This window comes from Sus scrofa, chromosome 6, assembly GCF_000003025.6.
Source record: "Sus scrofa isolate TJ Tabasco breed Duroc chromosome 6, Sscrofa11.1, whole genome shotgun sequence".
NCBI classification, from domain to species: domain Eukaryota; kingdom Metazoa; phylum Chordata; class Mammalia; order Artiodactyla; family Suidae; genus Sus; species Sus scrofa.
The window spans coordinates 47,066,221-47,088,969 of record NC_010448.4 but is presented as its reverse complement, the minus strand read 5'-3'; the positions used below and the strand labels follow the sequence as shown (position 1 = coordinate 47,088,969).

Here is a 22,749-nt window from a genome sequence, read left to right as displayed (position 1 = left end):
CTCGGATCACGCGTTGCTGTGGCTCTGGTGTAGGCTGGTGGCTACGGCTCCGATTCGACCCCTAGCCTGGAAATCTCCATATGCCGCGGGAGCGGCCCAAGAAATAGCAAAAAGACAAAACAAACAAATAAATAAATAAATAAAATGTTCATCTGAGTAGTACATGCTTGTATGAATAACAATACATAGGAGAATAAACAGATGAGAAGATGCTCGGCCTCATCAGGCATCAGAAAAATGTAAATTAAAAGGACGATGTGATCTCACTGTGTGCCCAGGAGAAAGGCTGAAATGAAAACGCTGGGGAGGACACAGAGCAACGAGAACTCTGTCCTTGGCGGGAGTGGGAGATGGGTGGTCACTTACAAAGCAGTCCCCCCCCCTCGGGGATACCCCCTACAGAAACCTGAGCGTGTCTTCTTCGAATGACACGTATGAGACTCTTCCTAACGACACTAGTGGAGCACTAGGACACAGTAAGAGACCGTGGGTCATTCATAGGATGGAGACGCCCCCTTGGAAACTGCGCTGCTGCGTAGGGTCACGTGCCTGATGTGATGTTACGCAACCAAAGCCCCCCCACCCCATTCAGTGGGAGTCTATGTTCCCCATACGTGAAATTCAAAACCAGGCGAGACTCAGCCTGGCCATGAGAAGCAGGATGGTGACCTGCGGGGGTACTGGCTGGGAGGGGCAGGGGTCCTCCGGAGGCTGGCCATGTCTGTCTTGCCCTGGGTGTGGAACGTGGGCCTGATGACTTTGTGATATGTGGTCACAGTAGATGCTCAAGGGCTGGGTTCGCTCCTCGGCATGTGCTGTCACGTCCACAATAGTGGAGGAACAGCCCTGGAGGGTTTATATAATGAGCAGCCTCAGGACACCACCAGGTGGGAGCCCCTGAGAGCACCGCTTTTGGTCCTTTTCAAAGACTTCCCCTGGGGGTCACCACCTCCATGTCACACACCTGCGCCCCGGCCCCTGATAGTGCTGGCAGACCCCACCTGCTGATGCCCGGTCAGGGTGAAGATAGACCCCCCTCACGGACCCCTGTCCCTGCCGCTCTGCCGGGTGACTCCTCTAACCTCACGTGTGACACACAGCTTTCTTCATCACTGACAGGAAGGGGGGGGCGTCACCTGTCACTCTGTACATCAGGGGCCCTGCAGGGCGAGGCCGGGGTACGGGTGGCCTGGGGAGGCCCTACCTGGCTTCTGGCGCTCCATGGTGCTCTCCTGGCTGGTCAAGCCGCCTGAGGAGGAGTCGCCACTGGACGTTGCATCGTGGCTGAAGTGGGGATCAAAAGACAGCAGCGGGTGCGGGGCGGCTGCGTACCTGCAGGGGAGCAAGAGGAGGCAAGCACGGTGGGGTGAAGGGCTGGGGCGTCAGAACCACCGGAGCCGGAGACTTGCTCATTGGGGGGTTTTAAACACACAGGAGGCTCGGCGCGGAGGGGAGGCGAAGTGAGTAAGCCTGGAAACATGCTATTAACGGAGGGTCAGGAATGAGCTTTGCCTGGGAAGCAGGCCAGGTGGTGGCAGGGCGCGCAGGGCCAGGTGGGTCCTCGAGGAAGGAGGGGGTAGAAGCCACTTGGGCCAGCGGCCCTCCCCACAAGCTCCTCAGGGTGCTCTTTTTTGGCTGTGAAACAGAGCAAGCTGCTGTCAGCAGCCCCCGGTCCCCAGGTCTGTCTTGGGGGCCCGTTCTCTCTGGTGGGGAAGAATAGACTAAGTCAGCATTTGTAGGGACAGGAGGTCTGGAACCAGGTACCCTGGGGAATCAAACCTCGCCTCTGCTTCCTGTCCAGTGAGGCAGAGTCGCTGCCTCAGCCTGAGCCTGAGTTGCCCTGGCTGTCAGGCAGTCACAGTAGGACCTTTAGTGTGGGACTGGATGGTGTCCTACGTGCCCAGAGCTTAGCCTGAGGCTGACATGACACAACTGGCTGATAGGCCAGAAGCATGTGTGTCTCTGGGTTGGCGGAAGGCACTGCAGGGGAGAGGCCCGGACGCAGGTCTGGGCTCCAGACCTCCCTTGGCCACAAGACCTTGCTCGGGCAAGTGCTCATTGGCCTGAACTGCAGGTTTCCCGTCTGAACCCTGGGATGACGCTTTCCACTTCACAGGGCTGTGGAGGCATGAAACGACAAACCTGTCTCCTAGAGATTCTCTGCGGGGCTGGCCCTGCAGAGCTGCAGGCAAGGGCTTAGATTTAACAGAGCAACAGGCAGAAGGATCTCTCTGTGGCCTTAGGTCCCAGCTGTGTTCTCTCATTTTTTTTCTTTTTAGGGCTGCACCTGCAGCACATGGAAGTTCCCAGGCTAGGGGTTGAATGGGAGCTACGGCTGCCGGCCTACGCCACAGCCACAGCAACACCAGATCCGAGCATCTGTGACCTACACCACAGCTCACCGGCAACCTTGGATCCTTAACCCACTGAGCGAGGCCAGGGATCGAACCCCCAACCTTGTGGTGCCTAGTTGGATGCGTTAACCACTGAGCCACAACGGAACTCCACTAGTTGGGTTCTTAACCTGCTGAGGCATGATGGGAACTCCCCAGCCGCGTTCTCGATGGCCTGGAGTGAATCTTGTGGGCACCTCCCAATGTCCCTTCCACCTCAGATCAGAGCTAGTCATGGCGCAACTCCTCTCCATGCCGGGGGCTGGTCAGGGACAGACACAGGAGACATGAGAGGATGTGAATTATTAAGATTCCCAGAAAATACTTCTGACTCTTCATCTGGCACATACATGGCACGACCACACTTCCTGCCCCTTGAGAGCGGCTGGTCAGGGCTGTGTGATCGGTTCTTGCCAGGGAGTCGTAAGGTGGCCTGGGTCCCGAGAGGCCCCATGCCGATCAGTGGTGGACCTGCAGTGTGGGTGTGAAGCAAACCCTTGCTGAGTAAGTCACCCCAGTTTTCAAGGGTCCGTTACCCAGCATACCCTGAGAGCATGGTGGGTGAAGGCTGCTAAGGGGCTTTGGGGGAAAGTCTCCTTGTTCTGAAGGAGGTGACAAGGAAAGATGGCCGCTCTTCTCTACCAGGTGCTACTGCGTCCAGACCCCACACGCGAGCCACCGCTGCGCTATCCCCGCCAGCCTGAGGACGGGGCCAGAGCTGAGGGGGGAAGAGAGGAGGCAGGGACCACCCGGCCCCTGATAATGTTGTCCGGATGCTGGACGGACCCTCCCTGGAGTCTGCTCTTTGAACCTTGTTTTTCCTGCGGGATGACACATTCCCACAGTGTTTGAGCCTGCCAAGTTTTGATTACTTGCAGCCAGAAACATTCCACTGACAAAAGCCCTGGACTTGGGGGGAGTCCCTGAGCCTCCATTAATCAAGCCGATACTGAGACTCCCCATTTGGCTCCTGTGCCTAAACTTGCAACTTGAGAGGGTGGGCAACTGGGAACCTCAAGATCCAAAAGAGGAGCTAACTGATTTCTCCAGGTCACCCTGTCAGTCCCAAGCCAGAGCTGTCTCTGCAAAGACCAGCTCTAAACTCCTGGCTGCAATGCCTCCAGGGCAGCAGCAGAGGGGGGCTTCAGAGGCACATTGTACTTCCTGCAAACTTATCTCTACTCCCTTGCCAAGAAAATACATACTATCCCCACTCCTCCAGACCTTGACCTCTAATGCCTCCAGGAAAAAAAAGATAGTCAAAACCATAAAAAGCATAAGTCATCTTCACCTTACTAGCTGGCCGCTACCTCCTGGTAAAACGTGGCTCCAGCACAGCTGGAAATTGGAGTGTTGATGCGTTTATTCCATTTTCTCAAAACGTTCCTATCAAATCCTGAGAACTAAAGGAAAGTGGCTGGGGCGGGCTAGAGGAGAGCGGAAGGTGTGAGTGGCAGACACTGCAGGCCGTTCTCTGCTTCTGCCTTGGGGACAGAATCCCTACTGTATTTGGGGCAGCCATTGATAGGTTAACAAACTACATTTCCCAGGCTCCCTTGCAGTTCTGATCAATGAGATAAAAGTACTGCATGTGACTTTGCCTCATTATCTCCTTAAGGCTGAGGCTCCAGCAGCCACCTTAAGACCAGCAGGGCACAGGCCAAGGATGGCAGAACATTGGCGGGGAAGTGCCTGGGTCCCTGACAACGTGGGAGAAAGAAAGAAACAATCTCATCTGAATCGCCATTTTCTATATTATGCAGCTGCAGCTAATCCTAACTGATGGACCATCTTTAGCTGGACGTATCTTCCCAGCTTCATCTCTCACTAACTGCCCTCAATCAAGACAACCTGTACTTTGTCCACTTACGTAATTCTCTCACTAAGAAGCCTTCTTATTATCCCAACATAAAAGGACTGATCTATGCTAATTGTTCCGTAGGTGTCGACTATGTCCCATTTGGGGTCATTTCTGTCACTGCTGGTCAAGCAGACTGGAAATTGGGACATTGCAGCATCTCACCATGTACAGCTCTGGGCAAAACTCCCCAGAAGCAGGTTTGGGCTGCCAGGATCTTGGCTTTGAACGTCCCACTCTGCCACATAGGAAAGCACCGAGACAGATGTGAACTCCTGAGGGCAGGGCTCCAGCCTTGCTCTGTCCATCTCCTGCACAGACAGAAGCATGGAACAGGGACGAGTGCCTTACAGGATGGCTGTGGAAAGGACGCCATTGTTGGGTGAACAAACTACATGCTGGGTCAACAAACTGCCACCCAACAGACATCATCACCTTTGTTCCTGCTAGTGGAGTCCAGATTGTGCTCTGGCCACCAGCCCTCCACCACCTGACTTGAGTAAATCCTGGTGGTTTAAGACAGGAGTGGGGCTGGAGAGTTAACACAGTGGGTTAAGACTCCAACTGCAGTAGCTTGGGTCACTGGAGGTGCAGGTTCAATCCCTGGCCAGGTGCAGCGGGGTAAGGCTCTCGTGCTGCTGCAGCTATGACTGGGATTCGATCCCTGGCCTGGGAATTTCCATGTGCTGTGGGCGCGGCCACAAAATTAAAAAATAAATAAATAAAAGACAGTCCTGGGGGCCCAATGTGATCTTGCCTGGATTTAGTTCAGGGATGGACAACTGACCGAGTTCCTCAACTCTCAGAAACAAAGAGAAGCTCTTCCCTCTTTTTCGGCAGGGTTTTGCTTGAAGCCATAGTAGCCCTCGTGGGTCACAAGTGGAGCCAGGTCCCTGAGGATGACACTACAAAATTAACTAGTCCCAGAGCCATCCTGCCTCGGGACTTAGGATGTGATGAGGATAAATCCCCTTAATGCTTCAGGCCTTCTGGAGTTAGGCTTCTGGCACTTAAAGTCAAATGCCTCCTAACTGATATACATACCACTCTTTATGGAACTGGCAGAGAAAAACAAAGGAAAAACAAACCAAAAAAAGCCAGCCAAGTGGCCTGATGAGCAAATGTCTGGGGTCCAGGCCAGCTCTGCGGGGTGCTGAGCCGGGCACACAATTCTGTCCTGAATCTGGACGTCTGCTCATCTTGCACCCGAGAATGGCAAACCCTCGGACAGAGATGCCATTTGCACAGGGCCTGCACCCGGTGGTGACAGGCATAACCCTCCTGGAGCCGTTACCATGTGCCAGGCTCAGTTCTAGGGGCTGCAGAGAGTTTCCCTCCTCGCCCCGCTCCCCTTTTTTGGCCACACCCATGGCATGTGGAAGTCCCCGGGGCCAGGGACTGAACCCACGCCACAGCAGTAACCAGAGCCACAGTCGTGACAACGATGGATTTTTAACCCACTGAGCCACCAGGGAACTCCTCTTAGCATATTTAAGCATAAAATACAGAGTTATTAACTACAGCCACCATGCTATACAATAAATCTTCAGAACTTATTCATCTTATTTTTTAAAATTTTTATGGCTGTACCTGTGGCATATGGAAGTTACTGGGCCAGGGATCGAACCCGTGCCTCCGCAGTGGCCTGAGCCATTGCAGTTGGATTTTTAACCCACTTGCACCACAGCAGGAACTTCAAAACATATTAATCTTATAATTCAAAGTTGGTGCCCTTTGACCAATATCTTCCCATTTCTCCCACCTAGGAAACTACCCAGGCGACCCCTATTCTATTGTTTCTTTTGAGTTCGACATTTTTTTTGGTTCCACATATAAGTGATACCATATAATATTTGTCCTTCTCTGATTTATTTCACTTAGCAACACGATGTCTTCGAGGTTCACCTATATTGTTAAAAACAGCTAGAATTACCTTTTTATGCCTGAATAATATTCCACTGTGTACATAACATCATATTTCCCTTATCCATTCGTCTGTCAATGGACATTTAGGGGGTTTCCATATTTTGGCAAGCAACTGTATTCTTGGGCACTTACCCCAGAGAAACAAAGACTTATTTTCATGCTTATTAACAGCATGAATATTTGTTAACAGCCCAAACCCAGAAATTACCCAGAGTATCCTTTGATGCTATCACACCATGGACTCCAACTCAGCAATAACACAAACTGACTACTGACAGAGGCAACAACCTGGGTGACCCTCAACGGAGCGAAAAAGAACCTCAAAAGGGTACAAACTGTATGATTCCTTTTACAGAACATTCCAGAAACAGATGTGGAACAGAGTAGTGGTTGTCAGAGGTTAGGGATGGGGAGGGGATGGGCGTGGCTATAAAGGGATAGAGAAGGGACCTCACAGTCCAGCTGGGTGTCTTAACCGTGGACAGAACTGCACAGAGCCACACACGCAGGCTCATGTAACTGGTGAATTCCGAATAAGAGCCACGACTGCACCAATACCAATGTTTTGCTCTGACAGCACATCCTAAGTTAACATTTGGAGAGGCTGGGGGACGGGTTCCAGGAGGTCCCTATCCATTTCTTTTTAACTCCCTGTAAATCTATAATTATTTCAAAGAAAGAGTTTAAAAATAGTAATAGTAATAACAAAGGGGTGGGGGGATAGCAAGACTCTGAAGCCAGAGTAACCGGCACCCTCGTCCCCAGCGCCCCCTGCTTGGCTAACGGCTGCACGCCAACTGCCGTTTCCAACCTCGGCCACGGTTGCCGCTCAGGTGCTCCCGTGGCCTAGATCCCTCTCCACCCGTCCTGCTTCCACACCGTCCTGCCTACTCATGTCTGAGGCCTTCGCTCTGGAATGACTTTCTCCTTCTGCTCTGCGGCAAACTCCTACTACGCCCTCAAAGCCCTAGTCAGATGTCACCTCCCCGGGCGGCCAGCCTAAACCTGGGGCTGGGCTGCACTCCCAACTCCAAGGCCGGAGGCTATTAGAGTTCTCATCAGACTGCACATGGCCTCCCAGACCCTCTCTCGCACAGCAGTGTCGGGGAACCCCTGGGGTAAGTGAGTATCTCCAATATTTCCCCTGGCACCTGGCCCGTGGAAGGCTCTCGGGACCCTTTGCTGATGAAAGCTGAATGGTAACTACTAGGAGATAAACAAGTGAGCAGGTTCCCCCCAATTTCTCAACACTGGCTTAGAATCAAACAATGGTTTGGTGTGGCGGCTCTCAAACTGGGTTTCTTGGACTGGCAGCCTTGGCGTGGCAGTGCTACCTAGCTGGAAACTCAGGGGTAAGGCCCAGTAATCTGTTATCTTAACAAGCCCTCCCTCTGGGTGACTCTGAGGCACACTATTCAAACAAACTCACTCATGCCAGCCTTTCATCAAAGCACACAGAGGACCTACCACGTGCCAGATCCTGTGCTGTGTGACGGTTATGCAAAGGTGAGCTGGAAAGGCCTGGTATCTTAGACAGCAGGTTGTTCACACATGGATGTGTGAGTGTGTATGCACACAAGTGGGCATACACACACTTAACTGGGCACACAGAATGGAGAGTGCTGGAGTTCCTGTCGTGGCGCAGCAGAAATGAATCCAACTAGGAACATGAGGTTGCGGGTTGAATCCCTGGCCTACTCACTGGGTTAAGGATCCAGCGTTGCCATGAGCTGTGGTGTAGGTCACAGATGTGGCTTGGATCCCGCGTTGCTGTGGCTGTGGCTGTGGCGTAGGCTGGCAGCTTCAGTCCTGATTGGATTCCTAGCCTGGGAACTCCATGTGCTGCAGGTGAGGCCCTAAAAAGCAAAACCAAACCAAAAGAAACAAACAAAAAGAATGGAAAATGCTCAAGGCCATGGTCAGGGAACACACAGGGAAGTGAGGGGCACAGGGCCCAGGGCAGCACATCACTTAGTACGGAGGGTGGCGGGTACGAGGAAGGATTCCTGGAGGAGGAGACTTGGCGCTCGAGTTGGAAGAATGGAGTTGGGGGTCAGGTGGGGGTGAAGACGGTGCAGAAGACCCGAGTGGAGGAAAGAGCGTGGGGATTCTGAGATGCACACAGACTACCTAGGAAATTACAAGTGGCCAGAGTGGCTGATGTGTGGCACTGCCCAAGGCTGGAGAGGTGGGTGGATTCCTGGTGGCCACAGTGAAGCATGGAGGCCCTGTCCTGAGGGCTCTGGAATGCATGGGAGAGTTGGGAGCAGGGGAAAGACACGGATCCCCCTGGCTGCAGAGGGGAGGGTGGCCCAGGAGGCGGCACAGAGGCTAGGGGCTCAGGGAGGTGGACAGGACGCAGCACTTGGAAGGGGAGGAGGGGGAAGGCAGAGATGCCCAGAGGTTGAGGGATGGACGGAATGAGAAGGGAGGAGAAGGGAGACATTCCCCTGAGGACAGGGGAACGGTGGGGCTGCCTCTGAGACTGGGGCCCTGGTGGGGGAAGCTACAGGGTCTTGGGGCTGAAGGCAGCTGAGAGTAAGCTACAGAGCTTGGGTTTATCCTGAGGGCAGTGGGGAGCCATGGGAATTACAGGGAAGGTCCCTCTGGCTGCCAGACTGGGGAAGGATCCAAGGAGACAGGACTGAAGCCTGAAAGGCCATGAAAACTGGGTGATACTGGTGGCCTGGTGTTGGGGAGCGCAGGCTGGGGTCAGATGAGCAGCCGTGCTGGAAGGCGCAAAAAAATGGCAACTGACAGAAGTTCCTGTGGTGGCTCAGCAGTAATGAACCCACCTAGTATCCATGAGGATTGGGGTTCGATCCCTGGCCTCACTCAGTGGTTAAGGATCTGGTGTTGCCACAAGCTGCGGAGTAGATAAAAGACGCAGCTGGGATCCCACGTGGCTGTGGCTGTGGTGTAGGCCGGCAGCTGCAGCTCTGGTTCGACCCCTAGTCTGGGAACTTCCATATGCTACACATGTGGTGCTTTAAAAAAAGAAAGAAAACAGCAACCAAAATGCTGCTGCAAGGAGAGGCAAGGCGAGTCCTGCTCGGGCCAGCCTGGCCCTAGGTCTTAACAGACACAGCTCAGCCTTCCTAATCTTCAGGAAGCCAGAAGCCCCATGAAATGGCAAATCAACGGAGGAGGTAAGTGCATTTCCTGAGGGAGAAGGATGCCGGCTTTCATCAGATTCTTTAACTGAAAAGAGTGAAGAGATTCTGACCTTTCTGGGGATGGCTTGTATCTTGCGTAGGTGGCCGAGCTGGGGGTGGAGAAGCTCCCAGAAGGCTGCCGGTAGGGAGGGACTTTGTCGGCCCCTGCTGGTGACGCCGTGTAAGGGGTTTCGGGGAAGCTGACGGGCCTGGAACAGACACGGGAGGGAGGGAGGGAGGAAGCTGTGGGGGACTGCCCGACCTTCCGACCTTCCCCTCTGCTTCATCTGCTCTCCTCCCGTCGGGGTGGGGACAGGGCTGCTGCGCCAAGGGTGGCGGCGGGAGCCAGGGCAGCCCCTGCCCTCCTCCTGCAGCGGGGAGCTTGTCCCTCCGCGTCCGCCGCCTGACAGGGAAGGACGGGGCTGCCGCCGCCGACTGCTCTCGCCCACACCTGGGACAAGATGCTCCTCTGCAGGTTGGAGTCCTTCATTTCTTGGACATTTTTCTTTATCTTTGAATACATAATATACTCAAATGCATTGATCTGTAACATCTATATGCCATCATAATACAAGCTCCCTGAAGCTACCACCCAAGCCAAGAGCTGGAACCAGGGCAGTACACACCCTCCCCTCGTATGGAATCGCGGCCCCGAATGCTGTGCTTCTCAGTCCCCTGACCTTTAAAAAAATACAGAGTTTTAACCTACATGCCTGGTATGGTGGATTGCCAACCTGAGGCCTGGAGGTCCCCAGGCGCTGGGCTCACGGGGAAAGATCAGCAGAGGAAGAGTGGGGGTGTGAGGACCAGAAAGAGAAAGGCCAGGAGAGGAGGAGCCCGGACCAAAGGGGGAGGAGAGGGCGACGGGCCAAGGGCGGCAGGCCGGTGCCCCGGGGTCCTTACCTCTTGCTGTGCAGGGGCTGGGACTCCCGGAAGGGGACCATGGGGGTCTGCTTCGGGGGCCGGCTCAGGGACTGGGCGTGGCCGGGGGTGGCGGGCGCCGCCCACTTGGAGGCAGGTAGCGAGTTGTGGGACGCAGGCCCGCTCCACTGCCAGGGAGCATTGCTGCGGTAGGGGGGCCGGCCCCCCGGGGCCAGGCTCTCCGGCTCGGTCTTGGGCTCCGAGGTATTCATGTCATAGGTCTCCGGCCACCCCCTGAGAAGAAAAGTTTCGTTATTCGCCCGGGCAGCCCCCTGTGCTCACCTGCTGCCTGGGACACACCGGTGCCCGCAGCACGGACCTGAGATGGCCTTTAACACAGGCCGAGCAGGAACCCTTTAAACTGGTCTGAAACTTAGCAGCTCGCAGTTCTCGCAGTTCTCAACCCCAACAGGGCCCAACACTGCTCGGTGCTCCAACCTCCCCTCCCCTCCCCTCCAACCCTCTCTCTTCGTTTCCCCTCCCGGCCCTCCTCCATGACCCAGGCCTCAGTCAGGCAGCGTCCTCCATGGACCGGCTCAACCCCCCTTGGCAGTACTCGGGGCCAGAAAGGCAGATGCCCTCAGAATCAAAGGTTGTATCTGCCCTGTTCCAAAGAAGCTCAAAAGCAGCTGGAAGAGGAGCAGGTGACCTACTTTACAGGGTGGTTAAAAAAAAAAAAAAAAAAAAGAAAAAAAACCCCCATGAAATCCAGAACCTTGAAATAGATGCAGAGCGGCCCGTGACTCCCCCTAGACCAGGCTGGCACACGCGCCGCAGCATTCCTGGCTCGAGGCGGGGAGAGCCGAGCCCTGGGCTGGCCTTCTCCAGCGCTGCTGCACTGCAGCACAGGAGGGAACTTGGAGCCCGGGGAGGGGGCCGTGCTCACAAAATCCACCTCCTAGCAGCTGTGGGAGCCATGCTCAGGGGAGCCCTCGTCCTGGAAAGTCTTATGTCCACGTCGAGCCCATCGCCTGTGGTTCTCTTGAGTCCCCTGGAGCCTGGGGAGCTTGCAGGGCCACCCGGCAAGAGAGCTGGTGGACCTGGTGGCTGGGAGGCTATGGGCTCAGAACATGTCTGCTAAGGAGTCATCAACAGGTGACCTGAGATTGTGCTCTGGCATCTGGGCCCGACACACGGTGCCCCTTGGCAGCGCCAGAGCCAGATCTGACTTTTGGTGGGCTCCTCCGGCACTATCTCTGGATTAGAAGGTACCCAGGCTTCACCAGGCAGGAGGACAACACACAAACATCTAACAGAACCCTCGGAGGTGGAGGGGTACTGCCATGGCCCCAGACAGTGCACACTTGCTGCTCCTGCCTGCCCGGCTTCCACACCCCTTCTCCTGAGAATAGATCTGTGTGCTCTGGGTGGGGCTGACCCTACTTCTTGACTCCAGAAATGAACATGTGACCCAGGCCTGCCAATCAGAATCTCTTCTCACTCGGGACACAGTGACTGGCACAGGATTGTCACGTGCCCCACGCCTAGCCAATCAGAGACACTGAGCATCCACTCTGGAACTACCGGGGGAAGATCTATTTCACTGGGACTGCCGAGCTGGGGAGACTTAAGCTGGAGCTGTGAGGAGGGACAGGATATCTGTGTCCCTGTGAAGTGGGTGATGGCTTGAGAATGACAGCAACGCAGAAAAGGAGACAGGTGATAAAGATTCCTAAGGAAGATGTCCAAGACCCTGCAAACAGCCACGCTTAAATCTTGCTCTATCTCCTAGTCTTACTGGGTGCATAAGCCGCTAAAGACTCTTTTGCCTGACCTCTGTTGCTGGGAACCAGAGTTCTGATCAGCACATGAGGAGGGAAGTAAATTTGAGACACAGAGAAGTAACCTGTCCGAGGTCGCAAAGCCAATAAGAGGTGGAAACCAAATTTATTTTTATTTTTAATTTATTTTTTAATAGCCACACTCGTGGCATATGGAGGTTCCCAGGCTAGGGGTCCAATCGGAGCTGTAGTCACTGGCCTACGCCAGAGTGACAGCAACGTGGGATCCGAGCTGCATCTGCAACCTACACCCCAGCTCACGGCAACGCCGGATCCTTAACCCACTGAGCAAAGCCAAGGATTGAACCCGCAACATCATAGTTCCTAGTTGGATCGTTTTCGCTGCGCCACGACGGGAACTCTGGAAACCAAATTTCAGACAGTAAGTTGATCAGAAAGCCCACAACTCAGAGTTCCTGTTGTGGCTCAGCAATAACGAATCAGACTAGGATCCATGAGAATGCAGGTTCGATCTCCGGCCCCACTCAGTGGTTTAAGGATCTGGCATTGCTGTGAGCTGAGGGTCACGGATGCAGCTCGGATCCTGCATTGCTGTGGCTGTATCATAGGCCGGCAGCTGCAGCTTCGATTAAACCCCCAGCCTGGGAACATCCATATGCTGTGGGTGCAACCCTTAAAAAAAAAAAAAGCCCACAACTTTAACCACAATGCACACTGACCCACTGTACAGCGGTTTGGGAGCCAGTGGGTAGATTTCTTGGGTCCCTAACTTCTTCTTTTTTTTTTTTGGTTGTTGTTGTTGCTATTTCTTGGGCTGCTCTCGCGGCATATGGAGGTTCCCAGGCTAGGGGTCAAATCGGAGCTGTAGCCACCGGCCTACGCCAGAGCCACAGCAATGCGGGATCCGAGCCGCGTCTGCAACCTACACCACAGCTCACGGCAACGCCGGGTCGTTAACCCACTGAGCAAGGGCAGGGACCGAACCCTCAACCTCATGGTTCCTAGTCGGATTCGTTAACCACTGCGCCACCACGGGAACTCCTGCCTCCTATTCTTGATTCCTGACAGCCCAGGTTCTGGGGGCCACCGGGGCTCCTTTCTTATCTCTCCTATTCACTCACTTGTGGGGCTTCAATTTCCATTCTCAGGGAGGAGTTTCCACCCCATTCCCCCCATCAGTCATCCTGAGTCTGGCCAAAGGGGACAAAAGCATCCTGGATTGTAGTAACAGAGACAGTGAGGGCTCTGGGAGGTCCTCCCGGCTACCTGGCCCAGCCTGGCAGTGGCCAGTGGTGCAGGGCACCCTGGAGAGGCCCAGCCTTGTGGCCTGGGGGCATGAGGATGAGCCCCTGTACTCTGTCAGTATCTGAAGAGCACCGGGTCCAGACACACGCCGTACAGAGCCGGCTGTTGGCAGGGAGCACAGCTCTGCCCAACCTGGTGTGTTTCTCCTCCAAGCTTATCGTGACATCGGAGCCGGGAGGCCAGGGCTGCAGCAAGAGGCTGGAGGGACCCCAGAGCTGGGTTATCGGCTCTGCAAATGAGGCCAGCCAGACACCTCTGCACTTGAAGAGCAACAACCACCACACAAGTCCTAACCCACACCCAGCCCTGCAAACAGGAGATCCTGTTTCGGCGGCCGCCTTGTAAAAAGGGAGCGGGACGATAGTTTTCCTCTTAATAGGGCAGGGAGCGAACCCGTCTGTCTGGTCACACCCTCCCCAGCCTCCTCTCCCCAGAGCTGGAGGAGGGAGCCTCCAGACACTTCCTTTCCTTTCGGCTGGTCCCTACCTACAGGTCCGGGGACACCTCTGTGGCCTCTGGTGCTCCTCTGTTTTGGAGTCATCCGATAGGCAGGCTGGCTCTATGGGGGTGTGTGTGTGTGTGTGTGTGTGTGCGCGCGCGCGCGTGTGCATGCGTGTGTGCACGTGCGGGGGCGCATGTGCACGTGCACCCGTGGGCAGACTGAAGCATAGGGGTCTGCCAGGGAGCTCCCTGCGGGGTTATCTCAGCTTGACTTGCCCCTGCAGAGCTCGGAGCGGGTGTGGCCAGGCCTGGGCTCTGTGCAGGGGTGGAGGAGGCCCTGCAGAAGGGCTGGGAGAAGGCGACGCCTGGGGACTGACGCGAGCCCCGAGGCTGAGGGACTGGGGTGTGGATGGCTAAGCCCTTGGTTGCAGCCGGGTTTAAGCCTGCTCAGAACTGCCCTCGCCAAGTGCAGATCAAGCAGGACTCAGGAAGGCGGAGAGGGTGCACCCAGAACGAGAAACAGCTTCTTGAGGCAGCCGAGGACATGGAGATGGGAAACCTGGATTGAGTTTTGCTCGGCCACTCACGCCGCTGAACTCTGCACACTCTGCACGAGTGACGGGTCCACCCTGGGTTGTCAGTTTTCTCACCTGTAAAGTGGGGATCACGCCAGCCCTGCGAGGTCACATGCATGAGCACTCAGTGTCACCTCGTCGCGTGCCCTCCTCTTGGCTCACTCTGCTCTGGCCAATGACCCTCTTTCTGGTCTATCAACAAGACAAGGGCCTCTGTCCTCACTTTTTTTTTTTTTTTTTTAGGGCCACACCTGTGGCATATGGAGGTTCCCGGGCTAGGGGTTGAATCGGAGCCACAGCTGCCTGCCTACACCACAGCCACAGCCACAGCCACAAGGGATCTGAGCCACATCTGCAATCTACGCCACAGCTCATGGCAATGCTGGATCCTTAATCCACTGAGCGGGGCCAGGGATTGAACCCATGTCCTCATAGATGCTAGTCTGATTCGTCACCACTGAGCCACAATGGGAACTCCCTGTCCTCACCTACTCCCTTCTTGCAAGGCCCTTCTCCTGACTCCTTCCCACTCTCAGGCCTTCCCTGACCACCCCGTCCAAGGTCACGGCATCCCCTGCATTTTCCTCACACCCAGTGTCTCACAGCTGGTGTCTTTTGGGTGCCTCCTACAGGCCAAGTCATGCTCTATGCGCTCCATGAGCCTCCAACCTGACGACCGCCTTCAGGGTAGGATCTAGCATTGTCCCTATTTTATACATGAGGCACAGAGAGGTGAGGCCACCTGACTGGGGTCACAGTTAATAAGGTCAGGAGCCTGGATTCACACATCTAACCTCACTGCAGAGGCCACCTTCTCAGTAGCCTCAGCGGCTTCTCCCTTTTGCTCTACTGAGCATCTGACTTGTTTACAGCTAGTCTCCCCCGATCCCCTCGTCAGCTCTGCGAGGGCCGGGCCTTGACTGTCCTCGGTGCAGCTGTGTTTCCAGCACTTGGAATGTGGTGCGTCTACAGAGAATCACCATCACAGTCCCCTCTGGAGGTTGCTAGGGCACCAACTCACGATTCTAAGAACGGCATCTCTCCTGCCCTCCCTGTGTAATTAGACCTCGCAAGAACCAAACAATTGCTGAAGGAAAGTTCTTTTTATAAGAACTCCCAGAGTTCCCTGGTGGCTTAGCGGGCTCAGAGTCTGGTGTTGTCATGGATGGGGTGTGGGTTCAATCCCTGGCCCAGGGATTTCTGTACGGCCGTGGGTGCAATACATGAGGAAGGTATGACATCACGTGAGAACGGAGGACCTCACATCACTGGGACCCATAATGACAGAGGACATCTAGGCAACGATCACAAGTGGCTGCTAGGAGCTGACAAGAGATGTACGGTAATGGGTCAGGGTGTCACCCTCTGACCGCCCGCGGTGTCCCTCACACAGGCACAACCAGACATGTGGTGCCTCCTGATGGCCACACACAAAAGGAGTTCAACTGGAATCCCAGAATCCAATCAAGCTCCTATGCTGGACTCCAGGTTGTGGGACACCCATGGGCTAGAACAGGTTAAAGGACACCAGGGACTGCGAGCAGCTGAGTCCAGGACATGGGGAACTCGAGAGGTCAAGGGACCTGGCTTCCTCCCAAAATAAACTGTAAGGATAAAATAAGAGGGAGGGGAAACTTGGAGGTTAGAAGAACCGAGATGTATCCAACAAATTCCATTGGAGGAACCTGACTAACAAAACGACTGTTCTGAAAAGTTAGACAGTCTGGGTAGTTGAAACTGAATTTTTTTTTTTTTGGCTGTACCCTCGGCATGTGAAAATTCCCAGGCCAGGGACTGAATCCACACCACTGTAGTAACCAGGGCCACAGCAGTGACAACGCCAGATCCTAAACCTGCTGAGCCACCAGGGAATTCCAATAGTGACTTTCTGTTAACTTTGTTTCTTTTTGTTTTTTTAGGGTCAAACCTGTGGCATACGGAAGTCCTAGGCTAGGGGTTGGACTGGAGCTGTAGCTGCCAGCTTACACCAAAGCCACAGCAGCTCAGGATCTGAGCCGCATCTGCAACCTACACCACAGCTCATGACAACGCCGGATCCTTAACCCACTGAGCATGGCCAGGGATTGAACCTGCATCCTCCTGGATGCTACTAGTCAGATTCGTTTCTGCTAAGCCGTGACAGGAACTCGCTGTTAAAATTTTAAAGTGTTTAACTATAATGGAAGAAATAAAAATCATAAAATAAAATAAATAAATACAATAAAGTGTAATCATTTTTTAAAGGTCCTGATTGGGTACAGACACATTCCAAGGAGAGGAATTGCTTCAAATAATCCCAGGGTGGGGAGGCATGGAATTAAAAACAAAAACAAAAACAAAACAAAGCAAAAGTTGGCCACACGGTGACAAATGTTGAAACAGGGGGGTCAGTATACTTTTATTTATTTATGTTAAAATTTATTTATTTAAAAAAATTTTTTTTTGTCTTTTCTAGGGCTGCACCCATGGCACATGGAGGTTCCCAGGCTAGGGGTCTAATCGGAGCTGTTGCTGCTGGCCTACATCGCAGCCACAGCAATGCAGGATCCAAGCCGCGTCTGCGACCTACACCACAGCTCATGGCAACACTGGATCCTTAACCCGCTAAGCGAGGCCAGGGATCGAACCTGCAACCTCATGGTTCCTAGTCGGATTCGTTAACCATTGAGCCATGACGGGAACCCCTTACAAATTATTTTAATTGTTTTAATTATTTTTAAAATTTACTTCACAGAGGCATATGGAGTGCCCGGGCTGGGGATCAGATCTGAGCCACAGTTATGACCTAAACTGCAGCTACGGCAATGCTGGATCCTTAGCCCACCGTGCCAGGCCAGGGATCAAACCTGTGTCCCAGCGCTCCCGAGATGCCACTGATCCTGTTGTACCACAGTGGGAACTCCTCAGTACACTTTTAATGTGTTTGAAATGTTACATTCAAACAAAACAAAACAAAGCAAAAAGAAACAGGAGTTCTCTTGTGGTAGGTACAGTGGGTTGAGGATCCCATGTTGTCACTGCAGCAGTTCACACTGCTGTAGAGTAAGTTTGATCCCAAGAACTTTCATATGCCACGGGTATGGCAAAAACACAACCTGGCTTCCTATTGAACAAAAGCCAAGCTCATCATCCAGAAAGACCCCCCCCACTCTGCCCTGTCCCCTTCTCCCACTTTTCACCCTTGCTCATTGTGCTCCAGCCATGCCGGCCTCCCTGTGCTGTGGGAATGCACCCCCACACACTGGCGCCTTGGAGACTCTGCCCTGGCTTGTCCCTGCCTGGGACCGGCTGGCGTGGAGAACCACGTGGCGGCGTCCGCCCAGGAGCCTTCCCTGACCACCCAGCAAGCCACTCTCCGCCTCACTGCAGGCCCTTCAATTACCCCACTTTCCCTCCTCAGACCTCATCCCTGCCTGGCCCTGATTACACATCTACTTAATTAGTGCCTGTCCTTCCCTCGGGACACAAACTCCAGGGGAAGAGGCACTGTATTTTGTTTGCCGCTGTATCCTGAGCACTTTCGAGCAGAGTTTGCACAGTGAGGGCTCGAGAAAGACGTGCTGAACACATGAACGCAGTGCAGCGCCCCTCGGGCAAGTGCTTTGGCCATGAGCCACGTCTAGGAAACAGCCCGAGGAGGGCGCCCCCCCGCCCCGGGGGCTGTTCTAGAGACTGGCCGGGACGCACGCCCGTGGAGAGCCGAGCTGGACCATGACTGCCCAGGAGAAAGTGCTCCACAGATGCTGATCCGACCCCGTCATCATTCTTTTTTTTTTTTTTTTTTTTCGTCTTTTTGCTATTTCTTGGGCCGCTCCCACAGCATATGGAGGTTCCCAGGCTAGGGATCCAATCGGAGCTGTAGCCCCCGGCCTACGCCAGAGCCACAGCAATGAGGGATCTGAGCCGTGTCTGCAACCTGCACCACAGCTCATGGCAATGCCGGATCGTTAACCACAGAGCAAGGGCAGGGACCGAACCCGCAACCTCATGGTTCCTAGTTGGATTCGTTAACCACTGCGCCACCACGGGAACTCCCCCGTCATCATTCTTGATCTTCGTGCTGAGGGAGAGCAAGTGCCAGCACCGGGGAGCTGCCACCCCCCACTCCCCACCCCCGGCTCCCACCTGGCGGGGCCGAGGGCCTCACCTGCGGGGCGTGCCGTCGTCGAAAGGCGGGATGATGACCACTTTGACGGTGACAGACGTGCGCAGCAGGTCGATCATCTGGTCGTGGGTCAAGGTGACCACGGCCACCTTGCAGATCTCCACCAGGCGGCTGCCCTGCCGGAGCCCGGCCTGCCAGGCAAACCCGTAGTCCTCCACCTCGGCCACAGTCCCGTCATACTTCACGTGGAAGCCCAGCTGCCCAAGCCCATTCCGCCGCAGGGTCATGTCCACCGTCTCCCAGCCGTTGGTCATCACCTGCAGGCAACACGCAGGGGTCAAGTCTCAGAGGCCATTCGGGGTCACCTCTTGTGGCAGAGTCCTGGTCAGGCCCTGCCCTTTGAGGTCGAAGACCCTGCTGTCCCCCATCTATCCTCTCAGGTGATGCCAGGATAGAGAAGCACAGACACCCACCAAGTTCCAGCCCGGGCTCCTGACTTCCGAGGAGTCAAGGGCTGTGTTCTTCCCACACACCTGCTCCCCCCACAGGCTGCACCTATGGCACATGGAAGTTCCTGGGCCAGGGGTCCAATCGGAGCTGCAGCTGCCGGCCACAGCCACAGTCACAGCCACAGCCCCACCAAGCTGCATCTGCGACCTATGCTGCAGCTCATGGCAACGCCTGATCCTTAGCCCACTGAGCGAGGCCAGGGATTGAAGCCACATCCTCATGGATACTAGTGGGGTTCATTACCACTGAGCCATCATAGGAACATCCCTGCCCCTTGGCCCCCACTGTGGTCACCCTTCTCTCTCCCCGTACACAGCAGGATTGTACTTCTTGCCCTCGCCTGCCCAGGTGGTCAGTGGGTCTGGGACTTGCTTTGGCCAATGCACTCTGAATAGAATGGGCCTATCATCTGGGCTGGGGCATTTAACTGCCTATATAGACCCTCTGTAGGCCTTTCCCCTTTGCCACAGACACTAGGATTATTCCAGAGAGCAGCTGTTTGGTCAGCGAGGCTCCCAAAGTTAGAACATTGCCGGGCGCAGCCTCCAGCCGTACCTGGGATGGCCAAGTGCTGCGAGTGAGAGAAACGTTTGCCGTTTTCAGTCACGGACATGGTGATACAACCAGAGCAACCTGGAAAAGCAATGGACCGGAGGCCCTGGGGTCTTCTCTAGGCTGGGGGCTTGGGCCACAGTCTTTATTTCACGACGTCATTCTTAGAGGGACAAACCCGTTCCCAATGTCCTCCTTGGATCGCCCCCCATCCTGGAGCCGACCAGACCTCCAATTTACCCCCTGCCTCATTTGTGTGAGATGGTCGCCACCAGCACATGTTACCGTAGAGATGAGAACTCACCAGACAGAACCCTTAGTTCCTTAGCTCGTCTGTAGGGATGGATCCCTCCCCTTCGTGGGATGAAAAGATTAAGTCATGGCTGTTAAGCAAGTTACATCAAGTTTTGTCTGCCTTGCCTAAAAGCCCATGAAGGAACGAGCTTGTGGAAGGGTGCAGATGCCCTGGGAGAAGTTACTCCCTGGCCAGAAATGATGTTAGCTGGTGCACCTATCAGAGCGGCGGCTTTCACACTGTTCCAACTATTATGCACAGTATTAAGGATTTCACGTCACAGGCCACTATGCATTCACACATTTCCACAGGTATCCACATATGCACAAAATGCCCCCCGAGTGGAGGCAGCCAGGGATCAGAGTCTGGATGGCAGCGGACTTAACCTGAAAATGTAAACGCGCCGGTTCCTTCCTGGTCTGCACGACGGGAATGTGGCAAGTGAGGAAACGTGTAAAACGGGAACAAAGCTCCCTGAAACAAAGTGCCGCCTCCCTGCAAGGCCCTCTGACTACCATGTTCCTGAAAACAGTTCACTGAGACCCAACAACTGATTTCATAGCCCAACTTGTTTACACGACAGTAAAGAATTACTGTTAATTTTTAATGTATGGTAATGAGAAAAATAGGGTTTTTTTTGTTTGTTTGTGTTTGTCTTTTTAGGGCCACACCTGCAGCATATGGAGGTTCCCAGGCTAGGGATTGAATCAGAGCTGTTGCTGCCAGCCTATACCACAGCCACAGCCACAGCCACGCCAGATCCCCCACTGAGCAAGGCCAGGGATCGAACCTGCATCCTCGTGGATGCTAGTCAGATTCGTTAACTGCTGAGCCATGACAGGAACTCCAAAAATAGTTATTTTTTAAGAGTCTTTATGTCTCACAGATGAATACTGAAATGTTTACCAGTGACATGACAGGATGTCTAGGATCCATTTAGAAACTGCCAGGGGCAGGCAGAAACACGACTGGCCACGGGCTGGGAACTGGAAGCTGGTGATGGGGCAAGGAGTTCACCAAGTCTCTCTACTTTTAGGTCCACTTGAAATTTTCCATGATTAAAAAATTGTGGAGTTCTCTTGTGGGGCAGTGGTTTAAGGATCTGGTGTCGTCACTGTGGTGGCTGGGGCTGCTGCTGCGGTGCAAGTTGGATCCCTGGCTCAGGAACTTCCACCTGCCATGGGTGCAGACCAAAAAAAAGTTAAAAAAAAAAAAAAAAAAAAAAAAAAGCTGGTTGAAAGGAAAGCCTACTGTTTGGTTCCTTGAAAGAGAACGCTGTGACTGGCTTCATCCTACACCCTTATTTCTGCCTTGGGAGTCAAGACTCTTCTTCCCTTTGAAGCCGTCACCAAAGAATCTGGCTGTGGGTTAGAAAGGCCCGCCTGTCCGTGCTTGTGACTGGTAGGCAGCAGCAGGCCTGGGAGGCCCCGGCTGTTCCAAGGCTCCCGCAGAGGCCCCGGGGCGGGGGCTGGGGCACTGCTGCACCGAAGGCTAGGCGCCCTCCACTCACCATCCTCCCCTTCTTCCTTTGAGTAATAAGACCTGCCCCCGCCCCCAATCAGAGCTTTGACGGGTGTGTGGCCACCTGACTGGGGACCACCCTTCTCAGCTTCCCCTGCAGCTGGGTGTGGATGTGACTTGGTTTTGGCCAACAGGATATGAGCAGAAGGGATGGAACTGCTGCTTTGTGTTTTTAAAATAAAACTGCTTGCCCCCCACTGCTCACGTGTGCTTCCTTCCTGAAGAAGGGGACGTGGATATGGGGCGCCTCCATGCTGACCATGAGAGGAACACATCGACAGGGAAGAGGGGGCCATGAGAGGAAGGCACGGGCGTCCCTGAGCTGCCTCTGCCAGCCTTGAGCAGTCTGAGTGCTGACTACGAAAGAAAGAAACTACACGCTTCCTCCCACTCCAGGTACTGGATTTCTCAGTCTTTCTCTCTCTTTTAGCAGCTCCGTCTGCAACTACCCACTATGGCTGCTTTGGACCACTGCGGATGGGGAGAGCGAGCCGAGAGGGAAACTCTAGCTGCTCTTAGCATCCTGAAACTTCTGCCCCCTTTGCTTTTGTAATAACCTGAATAAGAGCACCATTCCTGATGTTTACAAGGCTCCAGAAAGGCCTAGGGCAGAGGGAACACACCATCAGTTCAGAGGAACCCCAGCCTGTCACGCGGCCACCCATGACCCTCATTCAGCTGACCCCCGCCTTGTGTGAACGTTGGCCCTAGATCGGCAGATCCCCCAGTTGTTCAAGCCAAGCCAGAAGGCTACATGCATACGGAATCCTCTGAACATTACGTGTTGGTAGCTAATGTGACTGGGGGCCACACCCCACCTATGGGTTTGAGGCCACCCCTCAATGAAGGGGTCTCCTGGCATCCTCAACACTCCCCTTGTAACCTCTTGGCTCTTTAATTCCTGTCCAACATGTGCTGCAGAAGAGAGCCCAGGAGGGCCCGTCATGGTCACAGCTGAGTCCCAGCACTGGCCCAGGGGTGGGCACAAGATAAAACTTGTCAACTTAACAAACGAAGGATGTCTGAATCCCACTGAGCCAGAGGGAGCCCTCACCCCGGAGGACCTCATAAAGAACAGCCACCTGAGCCAGTTAAGAGAGGCCTGTCCCTTCACAGAACATGGCTTCGGTCATCGGTTCCTGGCTTCCTGGTTTCTCAGCGGGCTCTTGGGGGCACTGAGATCATGAGGGGGGCTGTGGAAATGTGCTCTAAAAGCCCTGTGCCAACAGTAGGCACGGGGGTGGGCGTGGGACAGAAAAGATGCGGGTAAAACATGTAACCTGGCCCAGTGCCTGACATGGCCACTGCTCAAGAAACTCGAGTTGCTGTCAGGATTTTGGGAGAAGGAACTTTCGTGTTTAAGAATCTAGGCACTTATTAACTCACTCTGGGCCCTGGGCAAGTCACTTTACCTCTCGGGGTCTCAGTTTCCTCATCTGTGAATCAGGGG

General features: G+C 54.3%; 1 protein-coding gene across 1 annotated transcript in view; it reads right to left on the bottom strand.

The window, feature by feature from the left end:
- The window catches only part of SIPA1L3 (signal induced proliferation associated 1 like 3), a 191,474-nt gene that overhangs the window by 50,582 nt on the left and 118,143 nt on the right, over positions 1-22,749 (bottom strand). Inside the window, 4 exon segments of the mRNA XM_021094330.1 lie at positions 1,205-1,332; positions 9,404-9,541; positions 10,236-10,487; positions 18,464-18,738. Coding sequence (XP_020949989.1) covers positions 1,205-1,332; positions 9,404-9,541; positions 10,236-10,487; positions 18,464-18,738 — 793 coding nt within the window.